This window comes from Macaca mulatta, chromosome 14 (assembly GCF_049350105.2).
Source record: "Macaca mulatta isolate MMU2019108-1 chromosome 14, T2T-MMU8v2.0, whole genome shotgun sequence".
NCBI classification, from domain to species: domain Eukaryota; kingdom Metazoa; phylum Chordata; class Mammalia; order Primates; family Cercopithecidae; genus Macaca; species Macaca mulatta.
In genome coordinates, this window is record NC_133419.1 from 86438780 (window position 1) to 86458709 (window position 19930).

At 41.0% G+C, this 19930-nt stretch overlaps 2 protein-coding genes across 6 annotated transcripts in view; one reads left to right on the forward strand and one right to left on the reverse strand.

Moving 5' to 3' along the window:
• Positions 1-12211, reverse strand: part of SYTL2 (synaptotagmin like 2) — a 161766-nt gene extending 149555 nt beyond the window's left edge. For all 5 annotated transcript variants that reach the window (XM_077964145.1, XM_015115365.3, XM_077964140.1 and 2 more), the window contains exons 1-3: positions 12094-12211; positions 11461-11558; positions 5060-5208 (exon numbers count right to left, since the gene is read on the reverse strand). The gene's annotated coding sequence lies outside the window, so the exon portion shown is untranslated. The remainder of the gene's footprint in view (positions 1-5059; positions 5209-11460; positions 11559-12093) is intronic.
• Positions 1-19930, forward strand: part of CCDC83 (coiled-coil domain containing 83) — a 112173-nt gene that overhangs the window by 28039 nt on the left and 64204 nt on the right. The window contains exon 2 of the mRNA XM_077964166.1: positions 17494-17616. Within this exon, the coding sequence (XP_077820292.1) occupies positions 17522-17616 (95 nt within the window). The 5' untranslated portion in view covers positions 17494-17521. The remainder of the gene's footprint in view (positions 1-17493; positions 17617-19930) is intronic.

Here is a 19930-nt window from a genome sequence, read left to right on the forward strand (position 1 = left end):
CATGTTGCTGCAAATGACTGAATCTCATTCTTTTATGATTAAATAGTACTCCATTGTGTATAAGCATGACATTTTCTTTATCCATTTATCTGCTGATGGACACTTAGGTTGCTTCCAAATCTTAGCTATTGCAAACAGTGCTGCAGTAAACATAAGAGTGCACATATCTTGTCAATATACTGATTTCCTTTCTTTTGAGTATATACCCAGCAGTGGAATTGCTACATCATATGGTAGCTCAATTTTTAGTTTTTTGAAGAACCTCCAAACTGTTCTCCATAGTGGGTGTACTAATTTACATTCCCACCAACAATGTACAAGGATTCCCATTTGTCCACATCCTCACCACTATTTGTTATTGCCTGTCTTTTGGATATAAGCCATTTTAACTAGGGTGAGATGATGATATCTCATTGTAATTTTGATTTGCATTTCTCTGATGATCAATGATGTTGAGCACCTTTTTATATGCCTGTTTGCCATTTGTATGTCTTCAAGAAATGTCTATTCAAATCTTTTGCCCATTTCTTATCAGATTATTAGATTTTTTTCCTATAGAGTCATCTGAGGTCCTTATGTATTCTAGTTATTAATCCCTTGTCAAATGGGTAGTTTGTAAATATCTTTGCCCATTCTATAGGTTATCTCTTCACTTTGTTGATTGTATTCTTTGTTGTGCAAAAGGTTTTTAACTTGATGTGATCCCACTTGTCTGTATTTGCTTTGCTTGCCTGTGCTTGTGGGGTATTACTCAAGAAAGCATTGCCCAGTCCAATGTCCTGGAGATTTTCCCCAATGTTTTCTTGCAGTAGTTTCACACTTTGAGGGCTTGCGCTCAATTGGGTATTGTCAAAAAATATCAGAGATCTGCTACCCAACTTCAAACTATACTACAGGGCTACCAAAACAACATGGTACTGGTACAAAAACAGACACATAGACCAATGGAACAAAACAGAGAGCTCAGAAATAAGGCCACACACCTACAAATACCTGTTCTGTAACAAAGTTGACAATAACCAACAATGGGGAAAAACTCCCTATTCAGTAAATGGTGCTGGGAAAACTGGCTAGCCATATGCAGAAGATTGAAACTGGACCCCTTCCTAACATCACATATAAAAATTAACTCAAGATGGATTAAAAACTTAAGTGTAAAACCCAAAACTATAAAAACCCTGGAAGACAACCCAGGTAATACCATTCTGGACATAGGCACAGGCGATGATTTCACAACAAAGACACCAAAAGCAATTGCAACAAAAACAAAAATTGAGCTTCTGCACAGCAAAATAAACCATCAACAGAGTAAACAGACCAACCTATGGAATGGGAGAAAATATTTTCAAACTATGCATCTGACAAAGGTTTAATATCCAGCATTTATAAGGAACTTTAACAAATTTACAAGCAAAAAACAACCCCATTAAAAAGTGGGCAAATGATATGAACAGACACTTCTCAAAAGAAGACATACATGTGGCCAATAAACATGAAAAAAAGCTCAACATCACTGATCATCAAATCAAAACCACAATGAGATATCATCTCACATCAGTCAGAATGGCTGTTATTAAAAAGTCAAAAAACAGATGCTGGTGAGGTTACAGAGAAAAAGGAATGCTTATACAAGGTTGGTGGGAGTATAAGTTAGTTCAACCATTATGGAAGACAATGTGGCAATTCCTCAAAGACCTAAAAACAGAAATACCATTCAACCTAGCAAACCCATTACTGGGTATATACCCAAAGGAATATAATCGTCCTGTTATAAAGACACATGCACGCGTATGTTCATTGCAGCACTATTCTCAATGGCAAAGACATGGAATCAACCTAAATTACCATCAATGGTAGACTGGATAAAGAAAATGTGGCACACATACACCATGGAATACTATGCAGCCATAAGAAAGAACAAGATCATGTCCTTTGCAGGGACATGGATGGAGCTGGAGGCCATTATCCTTAGCAAACTAATGGAGGAACAGAAAACCAAATACCACATGTTCTCATTTATAAGTGGGAGCTAAATGATGAGAACTCATGGACACATAGAGGGGAACAACACACACTGGGGCCTATCAGAGGATGGAGGGTGGGAGGAGGGAGAGGATGAGGAAAAATAACTAATGGGTGCTAGGCTTGGTACCTGGGTGACGAAATAATCTGTAAAACAAATCCCCATGACACAAGTTTACCTATATAACAAACCTGCACATGTACCCCCAAACTTAAAATAAAAGTTGAATTTTTAAAAATCAGTGATTTATGTGAATTCAGATGTCACAATAACATAGAGGTGTTATCATGCATGTGTAACTTATTTGTCAGGTACTACTTTCTGGCATTCTCACAGTATGGCATGCCTGGTTTACTTTCTGGAAAGAATAACCATTTATTCATTTATCCAAACATTTGCTAAATATCTCTGAGCACCTTTTACATGTCAGGCTCTGTGCTAGGCACTGGTGGTATAATGGTGAAGCAGAGAGACATGGTCTACACCCTTACAGAGCTAAGATATTAGCTTGAAAGATTGACACTGAATGAGTTCATTTCAAGGGCAAGGAGAGCTACAAAGGGGAGGTCAAGTGCATTCTGAAAGCTGTGGTCACACTAGTGGCTGCCCCTATCCCCGCAGCATTCACCAGGCAAGCTAAGGGCTTCTTCCTGCAAGCACCTCAACACTCAGTCCTGAGTGAGGACTTCTCTGACCCGCAGTGGGTAGGGGCATGGTTAGCCCCTGCAGGCTATCGGGGTTGGGAATCAATGCCCTCAGGAACGTCCTCAACTCATGACAAATGAGAGTTAACCACCCAGCTTCCTCACCCTCTGGGTGGGACAATTCTGAGTGTATTCTCTGCTGTCTCCCAGGGTTTCCAGTGAAACCAAGCCCCTGTTACCCATCTCCCAATAACTTGTTTGCTAACATATCCTGAATTGGCTTTTATTCCTCCCTCATGTCCCCATTTTCCTACCATAGCTTTCCAAGACTACTTCCCTAATAAACTACTTGCACTCAAACCCCCATATAAAGGTGTTTCTGGGGGAACCCAATTGGAGCATATAACAAGGGGACCTGACCTAGACCTGGGTGGGCCTGGATCTTGGAGGGCCTTATCAGCCATGTCAGAAACCCTTTCCTAAGAGATCTGTGGAAAGCCATTTATGGTCTTAAGGGAATGGGTCTGTGGAAGAATGTGAAGAAAGGACTGAATTCAGGATGGCTAGATAGGAAGCTATTTCATCAGTCAACTCAGGAAAGACTGGGACCTGTACTAGGGTGGAGGTAGTGAAGAGAAAGCCTGACATAGTGCCTAGCTCAGAGTAGCTGCCCAACAAATATAATCTAAAATACTTTTGGATGAAAATTAATGACTGGGTTAAATCTACTGTAGAATGTGTTCAATTCCAGCTGTGGCCAGTGGAATCTGTCAATAGACTATTGAAACTTGAAGCTTGATTAGATCTGGAGGTAAGGAAAATTAAAGAGTCTAAAATGGGCCAGGCATGGTGGCTCATGCCTATAATCCCAGCATTTTGGGAGGCCAAGGCGGGCAGATCACTTGAGGTCTGGAGTTCAAGACCAGCCTGGCCAACATGGTGAAACCCTGTCTCTAATAAAAATACAAATTGGGTGTGGTGACACACTCTTGAAATCCCAGTTACTTGGGAGGCTGAGGCAGAAGGATTACTTGAACCTGGGAGGCAGAGCTTGCAGTGAGCCAAGATCACGCCATTGCACTCCAGCCTGGGTGACAGAGCAAGACTCCGTCTCAAAAAAAAACAAAAACAAAAACAAAAACAAAAAACAAAATAAAATATAAAATATAAAATAAAATAAAATATAAAATAAAATAAAATAAAAGTCTAGAATGACTCCTAATCTTCAGGCTTGAAGAGCTAAGTGGAGGCTGGTGTCATTTTCTAAATATGGAACATAGCCTCAAGGAGAAGAGGCAAATTGGAGGGGGTGGAAGATAATGAGTTTGGGGCATGGTGTGACTGTGAGCCATCTAACTGATGCTGAGTGTGTGTGTGTGTAGTCTTGGAGCTGGGTCCAAGATGCATATTTGGGTCCCATCAAATTTAGACACTAACTAGGTGGAGAAAGCCCTCTCTGGCTACACGGAAAATATGACACAGAAAAGTTTCACATTCTCCTACTTTCCAGCATTCTCATATAACAGTTAAAAGGCTACAAGGAAGAATTAACATTTATTGAGGACCTACTGTGTGCCAGGAATTGTACCCAGTAATCTTCAGAGCAGCCCTGAGAAGTATGCAATATTATGTCCATTTTCTAGATCAGGAAACTGAGATACAGAAAGGTAGAGTAACTCATCCAAGGTCACACAACTAGTAAGCAGTTTCAGAACCCTGAACTGACTCCAAATTTCATGTTCTTAAACAAAATAAGCATCAACAAAGTATGGTTATGGGAAGTATATCTCTCAGTCTCACCAGATGCCTCAATGGGTACTTCCCAAAGTCAGGGGCATTCGACAGAAGAAGGATTTTTCAATTTCAGGGTCAAAGACTATTCTTCTCTGCAATACCCCTTTCAACTGCTCATGGCTTCACTTGGACAGCTTCCTCTCCAAGCAGTCCCCCTGCTGGTGACTCTATCATGTAAGCCCTAGCTGAAGCCTCTCAATTTCTGTCTCGGTAAATTTGCCTTTTCTAGACATTTCATTTACATAGAATAAGAAAGTGGTCTTCTGGCAATGGACTTTCTTAGGTAGTGTGCTGTATAAAGGGTAAAATAGTATGTCCTCAAAACCATATGAAGTGTGTAGGGAGTAATTCACAAACTTCTTACTCCCTTATTTAAAAATGGAGCACACTACCTTGGGTTTGCTAATATTGGTAGATATTCCTGAAAATGTAATTTTATTTTCCTTTCCATAAACAAATACAGTTCTTAAAATATGGAAGTTAGAGTGTATACTGCCTCATTCTCCAGATGTGAGGTAGTGTTACTCCACATATTCTCTGGTGGTGTGGTGATAGTAGTTTCATAGACTACTTCCTGGTGTGGAGGTGGGCATCTCACCTGAGCCATAGAAGGTTCCAGAGATTAGGCAAGCTGACAACTTGAGCCAAAGAGATGAGGTCATTCTTTTTGCCAGTCACTGCAATCTTGCAAAGGGCAGAGCCTGAGACAAGCTCCTTGGACCAGAAACTGGAACCAAGTGAGTGACCCTTAGGCAAAAGAAAGATTGAAACTGTGGTCAGTGGAACTCATTCTGGAACCTGACCCTGTCCTGCCTGTTCCCACCCTCCTCCACACTTGCCAGAGTGAACTTCTGTCATCATCACAGAGCCTGTAATCTTCTCTATGGCTCAGAGGACCCGCCATGATCTGTCCCTACTTGCTTCTCCAGCCTCCTGTCTCAACTTCTCTCCTATACCTGGGAACCTATTATCCAACCATGGTAATCTCTTCTGCTTCATTAGAAACTCATCATTTTCATTTTTACCTCTAGGGCTTTGTATTTGCAATGCCCTCTGTCCCAGGCCCTCCCACTCAATGCTCCAAACTTCCTGCTCATTGTCAAGTTTTAATTTATATCTCAATTCCTCTGGAAAATTTTCCCTGACTCGCAAGACTGGATTAGGTTTTCCATGACACCTTGCTTTTACCCCTTTTCTGGAAAGTATCCAACTGTTTTATAATTGCAGAATAACTTGATTGCTCCTCACTTCCCCTAGAATGAGAACTCCTTCAGGCAGAGACAGAATCTGTCCAACATCTGACCTCATGAGTTACAACAAGCTACAACTGCCCAGTGAAGTTGCTCCCGAATTCCTGATCCATAGAAACTGTGGGATAATAAATGATTATTATTGTCTTGAATTGCTACATTTTGGAGGCATTTGTTGTGCAATAATAGACAACAAATATACTAACAAAACTAATTAGTTTAAAACAACAATCTGGGCTGGGTGCCGTGGCTCATGCCTGTAATCCCAGCACTTTGGGAGACTGAGGCAGGAGGATCACTTGAGCCCAGGAGTTCAAGATGAACCTGGGCAACACAGTGAGACCTGGTCTCTGCAAAAAAATTTAAAAATAAAATAACACAACCACCACTTTATTACAGCTCACAGATCCTGTAGGTTAGTAATTGGTGATCTCTTGCTCCTGTGGCTTCAACTGAGATTAACTCAGCAATACTTAGCTGATGGATGGGCCAGCTGGGACAGTCCAAGATTACTTTGTTCACATGTCTGGCACTTTGTGAGTTATAAGGTGGGGTCAGCTAGAATGGTGGACCACAGTACCTATACTTGGCCTCTCCAGCATGGTTGTCTCACAGGAGATGGACTTCTTACATTGCAGCTGGCTTCCTCTAGAGCAAGTATCCCAAAAGAACCAGGAGGAAGCTGCATGATTTTTTAAAAACTAGCCTCAGAAGGAACACAGAGTCATTTCCATACTCTCTTGCTTACAGTAGTCATAAGACCACCCAGATTCAAGGAGAGGGAACAGAGATGCTACCTCTTGAAGAGAGGAGTGTTAAAGAATATTGTTGTGGGAAGTCAGGGACCCCAAACGGAGGGACCAGCTGAAGCCATGGCAGGAGAACATAAATTGTGAAGATTTCACGGACACTTCTTAGTTCCCCGAATTAATACTTCTATAATTCTTACGCCTGTCTTTACTGCAATCTCTGAACATAAATTGTGAAGATTTCATGGACACTTATCACTTCCCCAATCAATACCCTTGTGATTTCCTATGCCTGTCTTTACTTTAATCTCTTAATCCCATCATCTTCATAAGCTGAAGAGGATGTATGTCGCCTCAGGACCCTGTGATATTGCGTTAACTGCACAAATTGTTTGTAGAGCATGTGTGTTTGAACAATATGAAATCTGGGCACCTTGAAAAAAGAACAGGATAACAGCAATGTTCAGGGAAAAGAGAGATAACCTTAAACTCTGACTGCCAGTGAGCTGGATGGAACACAGCCATATTTCTCTTCTTTCAAAAGCAAATAGGAGAAATATCACTGAATTCTTTTTCTCGGCAGGAACATCCCTGAGAAAGAGAATGTGCCCCTGAGGGTAGGCCTATGAATGGCCCCCTTGGGGGTGGCTGTCTTTTACAGACGAAGCCGAAGGGATGAAATAAGCCCCAGTCTCCTGTAGCACTCCCAGGCTTATTAGGATGGAGGAAATTCCCACCTAATAAATTTTGGTCAGACAGGTTGTCTGCTCTCAAACCCTGTCTTCTGATAAGATGTTATCAATGACAATGCGTGCCCAAAACTTCATTAGCAATTTTAATTTCGCCCCATCCTGTAAGTCCTGTGATCTTGCCCTGCCTCCATTTACTTTGTGATATTTTATTACCTTGTGAAGCATGTGATCTCTGTGACCCACACCCTATTCGTGCACTCCCTCCCCTTTTGAAAATTGCTAATAAAAACTTGCTGGTTTTACAGCTCAGGGGCATCACAGAACCTGCTGACATGAGATGTCTCTCCCGGTCACCCAGCTTTGAAATTTCTCTCTTTTGTACTCTTTCTCTTTATTTCTCAAACCAGTGGACACTTAGGGAAATAGAAAAGAACCCATGTTAACTATCAGGGGCGGGTTCCCCCAATAGAATATGAAACATTTATTTATTTGCTGTTGTTGTTGTTTTGTTTTGTTTTTTTAGACGGAGTTTTTGCTCTTGTTGCCCAGGCTGGAGTACAATGGTGCAATTTCAGCTCACTCTACCCTCTGCCTCCAGGTGCAAGCAATTCTCCTGCCTCAGCCTCCCAAGTAGCTGGGATTACAGGCATACACCACCACACCCTGCTAATTTTGAATTTTTAGTAGAGATGGGGCTTCACCATGTTGGTCAGGCTGGTCTCGAACTCCTGACCTCAGGTGATTCACCCACCTCAGCCTCCCAAAGTGCTGGGATTACAGAGGTGAGTCACCATGCCCACGCCCAAGCTGAAACCTTTTTTTTTTTTTTTTGAGACGGAGTCTCACTCTGTCCCCCAGGCTGGAGCGTGTAGTGGTGCGATCTCACCTCACTGCAACCTCCACCTCTCGGGTTCAAGCGACTCTCCTGCCTCAGCCTCCCGAGTAGCTCGGATTACAGGCATGCGCCACCACACCCACCTAATTTTGTATTTTTAGTAGAGACGGGGTGTCACCATGTTAGTCAGGCTGGTCTCGAACTCCTGACCTCAGGTGATCCACCTGCCTCAGCCTCCAAAAGTGCTGGGATTACAAGCGTGAGCCACCGTGCCCAGCCTGAAACCATTTTTAAAAAATTAAATTGTTAAAGTACAATTAAATTTTTAAAATTAAATTGTTAGAAACATTGTTAAAGTACAATTCCTTCACAATAAAATGTACCCATTTTAAATACATAGTTCAATGGGTTTTAACAAATCTATACACCCTTGTAACCACCCCCATAATCAAGATATAGAGCACTTCCTTTATTCCAGAAGTACTCTCCTGCCCCCTTGCAATCAATCCCACACCCCAGCCTCTCAGCTCAAGGCCACCACTGATCTGCTTCCAGGCTTTTCTAGAATTTCATATGATACACCATATAGGTTTTCACACTTGGCTTCTTCACTTAGCTCAATTCTTTTGAGATCCATCCAGGTTGCTGCATGTATCAATAGCTCATTTCCCCCACCCCTTTTTTTTTCCATTCCTAAGTGCTGGCAACATTCCTTTTTTTATTAAGTAGTATTATAAATAAAGCAGCTATGAACATTCATTTTCATTTCTCTTGGATAAATAAGAGTGGGGTTGCTGGGTCATACAGTATATGTTTAACCTTATAAGAGACTGCTAAACTGTTTTCCAAAATGGTTGCACCATTTTGTTTTTCCATCAGGAATATATGAAAGTTCCAGTTACTCCACATCCTTGTCAACACATGGTATTGTCAGTCTGTTAGGGTTAGCCATTCTAGTGGGTGTGTAGTAGTATCTCACTGTGGTTTCAATTTGCATTTGTCTGATAACTAATGATATTGAGCATCTTTTCATGTGCTAATTGGCCATGAATATATCTACTTTTTGGAGTGTCTATTCAAATCTTTAAGCATTTGTAATTAGTTGGGTTTTTTTCTTATTATTGAGTTTGAGGAATTATTTATAAATTCTAGATCACAGTCTTATGGCAGGTATATGTATTGCAAATGTTTTCTTCCAGACCGTGGCTTGCCGTTTCATCTTCTTAAAACTAAAGAACAGGCTGGGCATGGTGGCTCATGCCTATGATCCCAGCAATTTGGGAGGCCGAGGCAGGAGAATCGCCTCAGCCTGGGAGTTTGAAACCAGCCTAGGCAACATGACAAGAACCCCATCTCTACAAAAAATAAAATAAAATACTAAAAAATCAGTTGAGCATGGTGGCACGTGCCTGTGGTCCCAGTTACTTGGTAGGCTGAGGCAGGAGGATCACTTAAGCTTGAGAGTTCGAGGCTGCAGTGAGCCATTTCCATACTGCTGCATTCCAGCCTGCGTGACAGAGCAAGACCCTGACTCAAAAAACAAACAAACCAAAAGAAGAAAAACAGAAAAAAAAAAACCTCAAAAGCAGATGTTTTAAATTTAAATTTGATGAAGTTCAAGTTCTTTTTTTCTTTTTTGAATCATGCTTTTTGTGTCCTATGTAAGACTTGGCTGATGCAAAGTCAAAAATATTTTTTGTCTTATTCTAGAAGTTTTATTGTTTTCACCTTTATGATTCATTTTGAGTTAATTTTTTGTATGGTGTTTGGTCAGAGTGAAGCTTCATTTTTTTTTTCCCAACTAGATATCCAATAGTTACAGTAGCATTTGTTCAAAAGATTATGCTTTGCTTATTGAGCTACTTTTACACTTTTGTCTGAACCAACTGATCATATACGTACAAGTGTATTTCTTGATTTTTTATATTCTATTGGTCTATATGTTTGTCCTTTTGTGTTCATATTTTAAAACTACAGCAAGCATGCAGCAATTCATTGTTGCTAAATGCTCTTGTGATGTCACATGCTAAAACCCTCAGGCACAATTCAAATAATATAGCCCAGGTTCCTGGGATAAGAAACCCTGGCTCCAGCTTACTGTCCTGGGTTCCTCTTATACCTGAGAAAACAGAGAGATCATAAAAGTAATTTCAAAAATTAATTAGGCAGAGGAAGTAAGAAGCAAAAAAAAGAGATGTGATTTTTTTTTTTGCCGGAATTCTGGTTATTTAAGTTAAACTTGGTTTGGAGAGATAAAGAAAAAAAAAGTGAACTGCAGGTATACGTCTCTGGCTTAAAGTGAAAAAATATGACCCTTATAAATAGTGAGACACCATCCCGTTTTGTAATATAATATTGCAACGTGACAATGGATGTTGGGTTAAAACAATCTCCTTCTTAAAGGTAGCATATACTTTTTTCATCTTAAGAGAATATTTTAGTTCATAATTATTTATTTTTGCAAAGCATCTATTTAATTGTTTCAAATTTGTGAGGAACAAAGTTATTGGATAGGAAGTTGTAGCACAGCTTTTCTATTTCTCAAAAGTAACTACTGTAGGTAAAATGTCTGATTTACCAAAAGTTTGAACTGGTTCGCAAAGGCAGTAAGTTCATTTCTAGTTCAGGTCTTTAGAAACTATTGTGAGATTTAATAATAATAAGACCCTGCAGTTGTTTTTGTTTAGCAATTGCTCATATCAAACAGGTTATTTGTGGTTTTGCCAAAACAGACAGCGTATTTGGCTTTTTCTACCATAGATACTTTCCTATGTCTATTTCTATATCATTCAACGTGGCAAGGCTAACAGAAAATCAAGGTCAAATGAGGAAACTCAGCAAATGGTTTTTATCTGGCTTCACACTGACCACCAACTGGTAAACACCATAAGAAAAACTGTGCAGGATACAAATGATAGGTAAAAGTACAGTTTTTCACTATGGGCCCAGGCTCTCATAAAAGAAGCAGGCCTAAGATTTATAGGAAATGATGTAGGAATGAATTCAAAGTGCTGAAGAATCACAAATTGCTTTTATATTTGCCTAAAAAATCTCCATGCTTTAAAAATTTTCCAGTGGTAGCTTTTTCTCCTGAATTTGCACTCTTAATAATTTTATCCTATAATCCCATCTGACAATGTTATTTTAGGGAAAACCAGGTTAACAGAAGAACCTTTATATCAGATGTGTAGATCATAGCAAATTCCTGGCACTTAATAAACACAACACTGATAGACTAAAGGGAGGTTTAAATGAGGTGAAACACATAAATTATCTCTAATAATGGTTAATTTTTGGTATTTTACTGATGAGAAAACCTCCCTTAACCAAAAGCTGCTTAATATTTTCATTAACTGCTTCAGTTCCCTTTCTTTAAGTTCTTAATACATTATTAATATAACACAGCATGAATAAAAAATATTATAATCCATTTTTAAAAAAACAAATTCAAGAATGCCAAACAGGTGACTTACGAAGGGAGCAGGGAAGCCTAAAGGAGCCTCATTTCTGTCTTCCTGGGACAAAAGGATAAGTAATTGACTGAAATGTAACTACCAGGATATAGACGCTCCTAGGATGTAAAAGAAAATTGTCCATTTAGAGCCAGTGTCAAAGTACAAAACAAAGAAAATTATCTTGAGGCAGATAATGAGAAATAATGCAGGAGAGGAAGGAGGAACTTTAAAGGCGGTTACGTGTAGGATTTTCTTTCTCTCTCTCGGAAGAGAGAACAGCAAAAAGCGAAGAGTGGGAAATACTGGACTTAAATTCCTTTCTCAAGGTTTAGGAACAAAAAAGGAAAGCGAAAAGGAAAACAGAATCAAGGACTTGTACAGCAGGAAGTTGTCCTATAAGCATTTAGTCCAGGGATCTGCCATTCTTATTAAGAGCTAAAACCAAAGAATGAGTGTACAAAAGTGGAAGGAAGAGAAGCCGCCACGGTGGAAGGAGCGGAGCGGGGTAGAGGCGCGCAGAAGCCTCACAGACCACCGGGCCCCGTCCCCGTCCCCGTCCCCGTCCGCGTCCCCCGAACTGTGCAGAAACCACCACCGAGTCCAGGCGTCTCATTTTACAGCGGAAGACACAGACTCTGAGACTCAAATGACCTGCTCACGGTAACAGCACAAAGTCCGTGGGTCTTGTGTCTACAGTCACCAACTTCCGGGCTTGCGACTAAAGGGAGCCAAGCGGCTCGTGAGCGTTTGAGACCAGCCGGGTCAGCGGAAAAAGGCTGGAGAGAGCGACCGCGGCTACCACCGCGGCGGTGCGGGCCTTCGGCCGGGACTCTTCCCTGCGCCGCCACCAGATGGCGCGCTTGGCCCGCCGTTCGCGGCTAAGCTAGGGCGGGTGGGGAGGGAGTGGGGAGGAGGACGTCGGTTGCCTTGGAAACGCAGGGCGCGGCACCGGCTGCGGTGGAGCGGGTAGGCCTGGTGAGCGGGCTGAACGGAAGTGCGAACTATCGGCCCACGGCGGGGTATCCACCGCTGGAGGCTGTGGAGGGAATGTCAGGAGACTGGCTGGCCTCTTTTCTTGGTCCCCGACTCCTTCCAGTGTGACACTGAAGACTTTATAAGCATCCCCGGCCCACCCTCCACGGACCCCCCCTCCTCCACGGGCCCCCCTGTCCACGGGCCCCCCTGTCCACGGGCGCCCCTGTCCCCGGGCCTGGGCTTGCGCCGCTTCGAGATCAGCCTGGGGGTCGCGCCCTCCTGGTCTTGTGGCGAAGCGCCGTTCTTGGGCCGTTAGGAGCTGCTGGGAAGGGCTCTGATAGGCCTACCCCTCTTCTCCACCCAGGAGATGAGAAGGAGGGCAGGCCTTTTTAATCTGGTAAGAATGTCAACCCATCTCTCCACTGCGGTAGAATCCCTGGATACATTATTTGCCCTCTCGAAAGGCAGGCTCTGAATTTGATTCAGGTTTGTAACCTTCACGGTGCCCCCACACAGGCGCTAGCACACAGCAGACGCAGAGCAGACTAAGAATGCCTTCCCTTCTTGCGAGGCTTTATCACTTGACAGTTTTCCCAAAGTGTCTGGAGCCTCATAATAGCCCGGACAGCAGCTAGGACAGATGGAGGAGGAAACAGGTCAGAAGTTCAGAGACTTGGCCGAGGTTATACAACTCCGTGCAGGAGCGAGGACCAAGCTCGGTCTTGTTCTCTTAGTGCCCCTCTCACCAAATTCTGAGTCTAGTGAATGCTTTCTAAGTGAGAACCTCACATATTCTTGCATCCTTCTCAATATCAGTGCAATGGTCTTCCCCTGTAGGTACTTCATATGTGCTAAGTGTGTTACTGATGTCCTTTACCCTCATATCCCAATTCATAGATTGGTTTCAACTTCTTGCTCTGGATACCACAACATTCTTCTAAAGAGAACTTGGCTTCTTTTATGAATTTGTCACATTTGTACAGTACCATGTTTGTTTCCTCACTCCCTTATCCCATAATTTTCTGCTGGGCAAGAGAGAGAGTTGAGGAAGTGATTAAGAGATGGGAAAAGGTGCCCTATCTAAGCCCCCCCCCCCCCCAAAAAAAGGAAAAGAAAGATTCCTGTAATGACAGAGGAGAAAAATAATGACTGGATATTTATCAGTCTATGTGATAATGGCTCATGGATTGCCTTACAGCCACCTCCAGAAGATCCTCTTTAGACTCACTACTGCTATTTGAAGGTAGAAAGAAGCCCTTTTTGTTCTCTACCATCATTATTGCATATTTTTCCCTTATCCTAATAATAATATTCTCCCAGTTATTTTTCTTTTCTTTGTTGATAATTCTAAAACTGAAGGACAGTAAGAATTGGAAAAAATGTAGTTCTGGTTACTAGAGAAGTTAGTGTAATATACTGCATTTCAAACTATTTGATATTAGCAATTCTGGATCAGAAGACAGACTAATTTTAAAGCTAAGACTCCAATATAATTTGAGTACTGCAGTAGAAAAATGTGCCATGACGAAAGGATTTGCATTGGTGAAGAAAATACATGCTAATGTAATGTACCTCATCAATCAACCAAGTGAAACTTGAAAATGTCACTCATCTAGATATTTTTAAATACCTTGATTTTAATATATGATTTTAACATATTTCCAAACAAGCCAAATTTTACATTTTAACACTAATGATTTTGGGCCCTATCATATATACATAATCAATACAAAAAGATGTCTCAATTTTTAAAAGTAATGCTTAGGCAGTACTATTACCACTGAATGGCTTTAAATTAATTCAGGATTTTTAAAAACATTTACTGGAGACCAATTCTAATGGAGTTAAAAATGTGTTCTGTGCAATCTCATTTGTAGTAGCCACAAAATGAATAAAATACCTAGGAACCCCCTGTCCGGTGTCATATCCCCAGTGCCTGTCCCCAGATCAAGGCCTGGGCCCCTTCAGCCGTGTCTATCACAAGCACCACCAGCGTGTCTGACAAACTGCCCTACAAAGTCGCCAACACTGGCCTGGCCTCCTGGGGATGCAAAACCCTGGATATCATGGAGAACCAGGTGCTGGGCCTGATGTGCTTGTGGGAGCTGTACTCAACACTCCAAGCCCCTGAAGGGCACCCACATTGCCAGCTGCTTCCATGTGACCCATGGATATGGCCATCCTCATTGAGACCCTCATTACCCTGGGTGCCAAGCTGCAGTGGTCCAGCTGCAACATCACCCAGGACCATGTGGCAGCTGCCATTGCCAAGGCTGGCATTCCAGTTGTTCGCCTGGAAGGGCAAAACAGAGGAGGAGGAGTACCTGTGGTGCACCAAGCAGACGTTATACTTCAAAGATAGGCTCCTCAACATGATTCTGGATGTCGCTGGGGGCCCCACCAACCTCATCCACACAAAGTACCCACAGCTCTTGTAGGGCATTTTTTTTTAAGTTCTGCTGCAGTGCGCTTCTTTCCTCCTGTCTGAGTAGCGTCTTGCCTCATCTATACTTTGTAACTGAGGGCCAGGTAAAGCACCATGCAGAGCAGGCATTGAATAGATGTTTGTAGTTACTGACAGATTCGACGTCTATTTGTCAGATATTCTAAGTGTAACCTTCCTGGAAGATAACTGCATTTACTTTGTGAATATTTTTCTAGGATTCTCACCCTTTACTGAGAGAAATCTTCTGGGTGGTCAGGAACTGTGAATCCTTGTAAATGTTTATGAAAGTCCCCATGGCTTATAGCACATTATCAAATGCAAAAATAGATGTTGAGGTACTATCATTAGCCCATTGCAAAAATGCAGCTATTAAGCAGGCAGTCCAATTGGCTTACCAATTTTCTTGAAGTGTGTGAAACAGTGAATCTTAATAGAGTTTATGCATGAAGCATTTGTGCTTTAATGGGTCCACATTTTCACTCATATCTTATTAAAATCTTTTGCCATAAGCTGCAGTTAGGTAAGTAATTATACATTAGTCAGAAAGTTAAAAACATAAAAGCCAGGTAACTGAGGTAATTGAGCAGGATGAGGTCATTTTTCCTCCAGCACCAGATGGGTACCGCAGGTAAAAACCATAACACTTGATCTCTTCCATATGACTTAGAAAGAGATAAATGTTGACATTTGTTTTAACTTTTAAATAAAATATTTTATGGTAAAAATTATTACTAAATAGTAAGTTATTGTTTTAAAATGAAACATTTGTCACTATGCTTTTTGTGCAACCATAAAGTTTAAAATTCTAATTCTAAAATGGAAAATAATAGAAAAATTCAACTCTGCATCTGAAACAAAAGAATAATCTTTTCTTAACTGATAATTTCTGTGAATTGTGGTGGTATCATGATGACACCTTTTGGTGTGGAGCCTATTAAATTATTATCAACACTTTCATATTTTAGAGGACACTAATGTACCAATGTATTAAATCTTTTTGTTGTGTCATCTGTGTGCTTTTCAGTTGGAAAGTATTGTGGTATATTTGCATTCATGTATATGCTCAAATTAATTAGCATACACAGTAGTGCAAACTTGGTTTGAAAAGTCGCAGACATAAAGACAGCCTTACTGGAAGTCTGAGTGTGCAGGCAGCATGTCTACAGAGAAAAAGCGTGTTTTCATTTTAACAAGTTTTTCCACTTTGGAGCTGAACGGTCTGCAAAGATTTACATGGATTGCCAATTCAGTGATCCAAATCAATGAAGGTTGACAATAGCAAGCCTCATGGATTAGTCTTCCCACACATCATTGTACTTGCAGCAGGCAGACATTCTATGCTTTTGTTACCCAGAACCTGAAGAAGCTTGACCTGGAGAAACAACTGAAGGGAAAGAGGAAGGGGCACTATACGGAGATAGAGCTAGAGATATATGCCCTTTTTCTATATCTCAGACACTATGCTAGGTGCTTTAAATATTAGCTTATTTAATCCTTACAATAGCTCTTAGAGTAGAATTGTTACCCTTCTCCCTTGACAGATGATGGAACTGAAGTTCTTCAAAAAGATTAACCTATTCAAGGTCACACAGATAATAGTGATGGATCTAGGATTAAAGCCCATGTCTGCCTGATTCATTCATGCATCCACTCCTGTGTTCATTTGACAAGCATTTATTGTGTGTCTATTGTGCTTGGTGAGGAAATACAATAGTGCACAAGAATTACATCATTCCTCCTCTCATGAGAGTTTCCAGCCATTTAAACAAATAATTACAAAGGTTATATTATATGCTTTCCACCATACCTAACTACTGATACATTTATTTAAGGCTAGGTACTTATTCTTTTAAGATTAGTGGAAATTAAAAGATAAAAATATGTTAAGGAAGACCATAATCTGAAAAGTCTACGTTAGTATCCAAACCAAACCTATGAAAGTACTCCTGCTTACTATAAACATCTGTGAACAGTGGGTCTTGATTTTCCCTTTTAAAATGTATTTTTGATTTACTATCATTAGGTATTAAACCAATTAATAGCTGATGAGCAGTTATTATTAATACATTATTATTCGCATTTGTAAATATCAACCATTTTAAAAGTACTTCAATGTGTGCTTTTATTTGCTCTTTATATCAACCCTGCCCAAACCTAATTTTTTTTGGATCCTGATTCGAATTCTTTAGTCTTTTGGATCCTAGCTTCTTTGTGCTCATAGAAAATTGTGGTTTTGTTTTCATTTTCTTTGAAAACTTAATAGACATTTAATTAATCTCTCCTGCCAAACACTGTGGAGAAATAAAATGATTGAAGAAGCTCAGTTCTTTGCTCTTAAAAGAGCTAGATAGGGGCAACAGATATAGATGAAAAACATAAGAGAAGGAGTATCTTAGAAAGTTTTGGGTGGAGGCAATGCTATACCTGGGATAAACATGGAATTCACCAGAATCAAGAATCCAATCACTTCATGATGTTCCACCATTGTGGTGAATGTTAGATCTGGGGTCATGGAAGCAATCAGGATAGAAAGCCAGTATTAAGTCCCAGAGGTACCTTATCTAGAGTAAACAAAAGTAGGGAGGCAAAGATGGAATTTTTCACTTTTCCTATGTCTCTTTTCTAAACAGGTATATTTCTTAATAGCTAACCAGCACAATGGAAAACTCAGGGAAAGCAAATAAAAAGGATACACATGATGGGCCACCAAAAGAAGTTAAATTGCCTACCAGTGAAGCACTTCTAGACTATCAGTAAGTTTTTATTCTGAAATCCAAAAGTTGCCATAGATAAAGGGCAGTCATTGTTAAGGCTCATATAACTCCAAATGCAAACAATGCATGCAGCAGCTGCCAAAAGAACAGAGGTGGATTTGGAGGCCTAATGGCACTCTTGTGCTATGCACATATTTTTAAAGGTTTTTGAAACTTTGCATATAACATAGTCCAAGTAGCAGCTACAACTACTTGGACTATGTTATGAAATGAAATGAGAGCTGCTATGAAACAGCTTTCATTAATGTAGTATTGGCTCCCTCAGTTGTTTATTGGTTACTCTCACCTATGCATACAACAGCTTGCTACCTTACCTCTTAAAATACAACACAGAATGGTTAGTTTACATTTATAGAGAGTAGAAGAGGCCGGGCATGGTGGCTCACGCCTGTAATCCCGGCACTTTGGGAGGCCAAAGTGGGTGGATCACCTGAGGTTGGGAGTTCAAGACCAGCCTGACCAACATGGTGAAACCAGGTCTCCACTAAAAATCCAAAAATTAGTCAGGCATGGTGGTGCGTGCCTGTAATCGCAGCTACTCGGGAGACTGAGGCAGAAGAATTGCTCAAACCCAGGAGGCAGAGGTTGCAGTGAGCCAAGATCATGCCACTGCACTCCAGCCTGGGCAACAGAGCAAGATTCCATTGAGACTCCATCTCAAAAAAAAAAAAAAAAAGAGAGAGAGAGAGAGAAGAGAAAATTTCCCTTTATGTGACCCTTTATTTCTTAGACATTCTGACTTACATTATTCCTAAAAGGCTACATATCAAATCCAAATGATTTACAGAAAATTCTTTTTAATAATAATAAATTTTTATAATGTCTCAATCCTAGGAGCTGGAGACAAAACCATAGGTAACATTTATTCTATGTTTATGTTTTATTCCAACAAATAGCTCCTTGAGGGTCTGTGAACCTTAGCTTTTGGCACAAGGTAGGTGTTTTAATGTGTAATTCTTAGAGAATTAATAGATAAGTGCTAGTCTTTTCTCACATAAGGCTGAAATGTACTTCATTCATGTACTCATTCAATAAGTACTTGAGTGTTTACCAAGTGCAAGTCAAGTGCTGGGTACTAGAGTGTAGCAGCAGGACTACATGGTCCCTGCCTTGATGAAGCGTGGGAGACAGACAATAAACCACGAATTTGAGCTTTTGAGAAAGTGACAGGATGGTGTGGTGGCTCATGCCTGTAATCCCAGCCCTTTGAGAGGCGAAGTCAGGTGGATGAGCCCAGGAGTTTGAGATCAGCCTGAGTAACATGATGAAAACGCATCTCTACAAAATAAAAATTAGTCCCTGCTATTTAGGAGGTGGAGATGGGAGGATCGCCTGAGCCCAGGCAGGTCAAGGTTACAGTAAGCCATGATTGTGTCACTGCACTCCAGCCTTGGTGACAGAGAGGGGCCCTGTCTCAAAACAAACAAACAAACAAAAAACCCATGGCTATAACAAAGGTACTATGAAAGAAAACTGTAGGTTGCTGTTTAACAGCGTAACTAAAGGACTTGACCTAGTCAGAGGAGTTAGGAAAAGCTTGTTTGAGAAAGCTTTGAGCTGATTTCTGGAAAAGGAACAGGCATTATGGAGACACAGAACAGTGGAGAGCATGACTTATGGAAGACAGGAGGGTGGAAAAGAGCTTATCAGACCGGGAACTGAGAGAAGGGAGGGTGAGGGAGGCAGGGCAAGAGCAGACACTGGTGATTTAGGCAAGGGTCAGATCAAGAAGAACACTTAGGTTTTTATTAGAGGAGTATAAGGTTGAAAATGGAGAGCCCATGATGCTAGTGACTAGGTCTTTGTTTAAGAGAGTTGTCATTGTTGTTTAAAGACAGAGTCTCAGTCTCTCACCCAGGCTGGAGTGTAGTAGCCTGATTATAGCTCATTGCAGTATCAAACTCCTGGGCTCAAGTGTTCCTCCTACCTCAGATTCCTGAGTAGCTGGGATGATAGGCATATACCACCATGCCCAGCTAATTTTTAAATTTTGGGTAGAGCTGGGTCTCAAAATCCTGGCCTCAAGCAATCCACCTGCCTCAGCCTCCCAAAGTGCTGGGATTTCAGGCATGAGCCACCTCACCTGGCCAAGAAAGATTTTAGATTTTAAAATCTAAAGGAAAGATTTATTTTAAAATGTACCATAAAAAATGTATGGTGTTCTTAACAACATTCAGGGAAAATCTATCTCCTTCGGAGACCCCAATATATTCGTATATACTTTTTAGGATGCAGTGAGTGAAGGGATCAGAACACCAAGAGAGAAGAGGCTTTCATCTGTTTCCTTTTACTT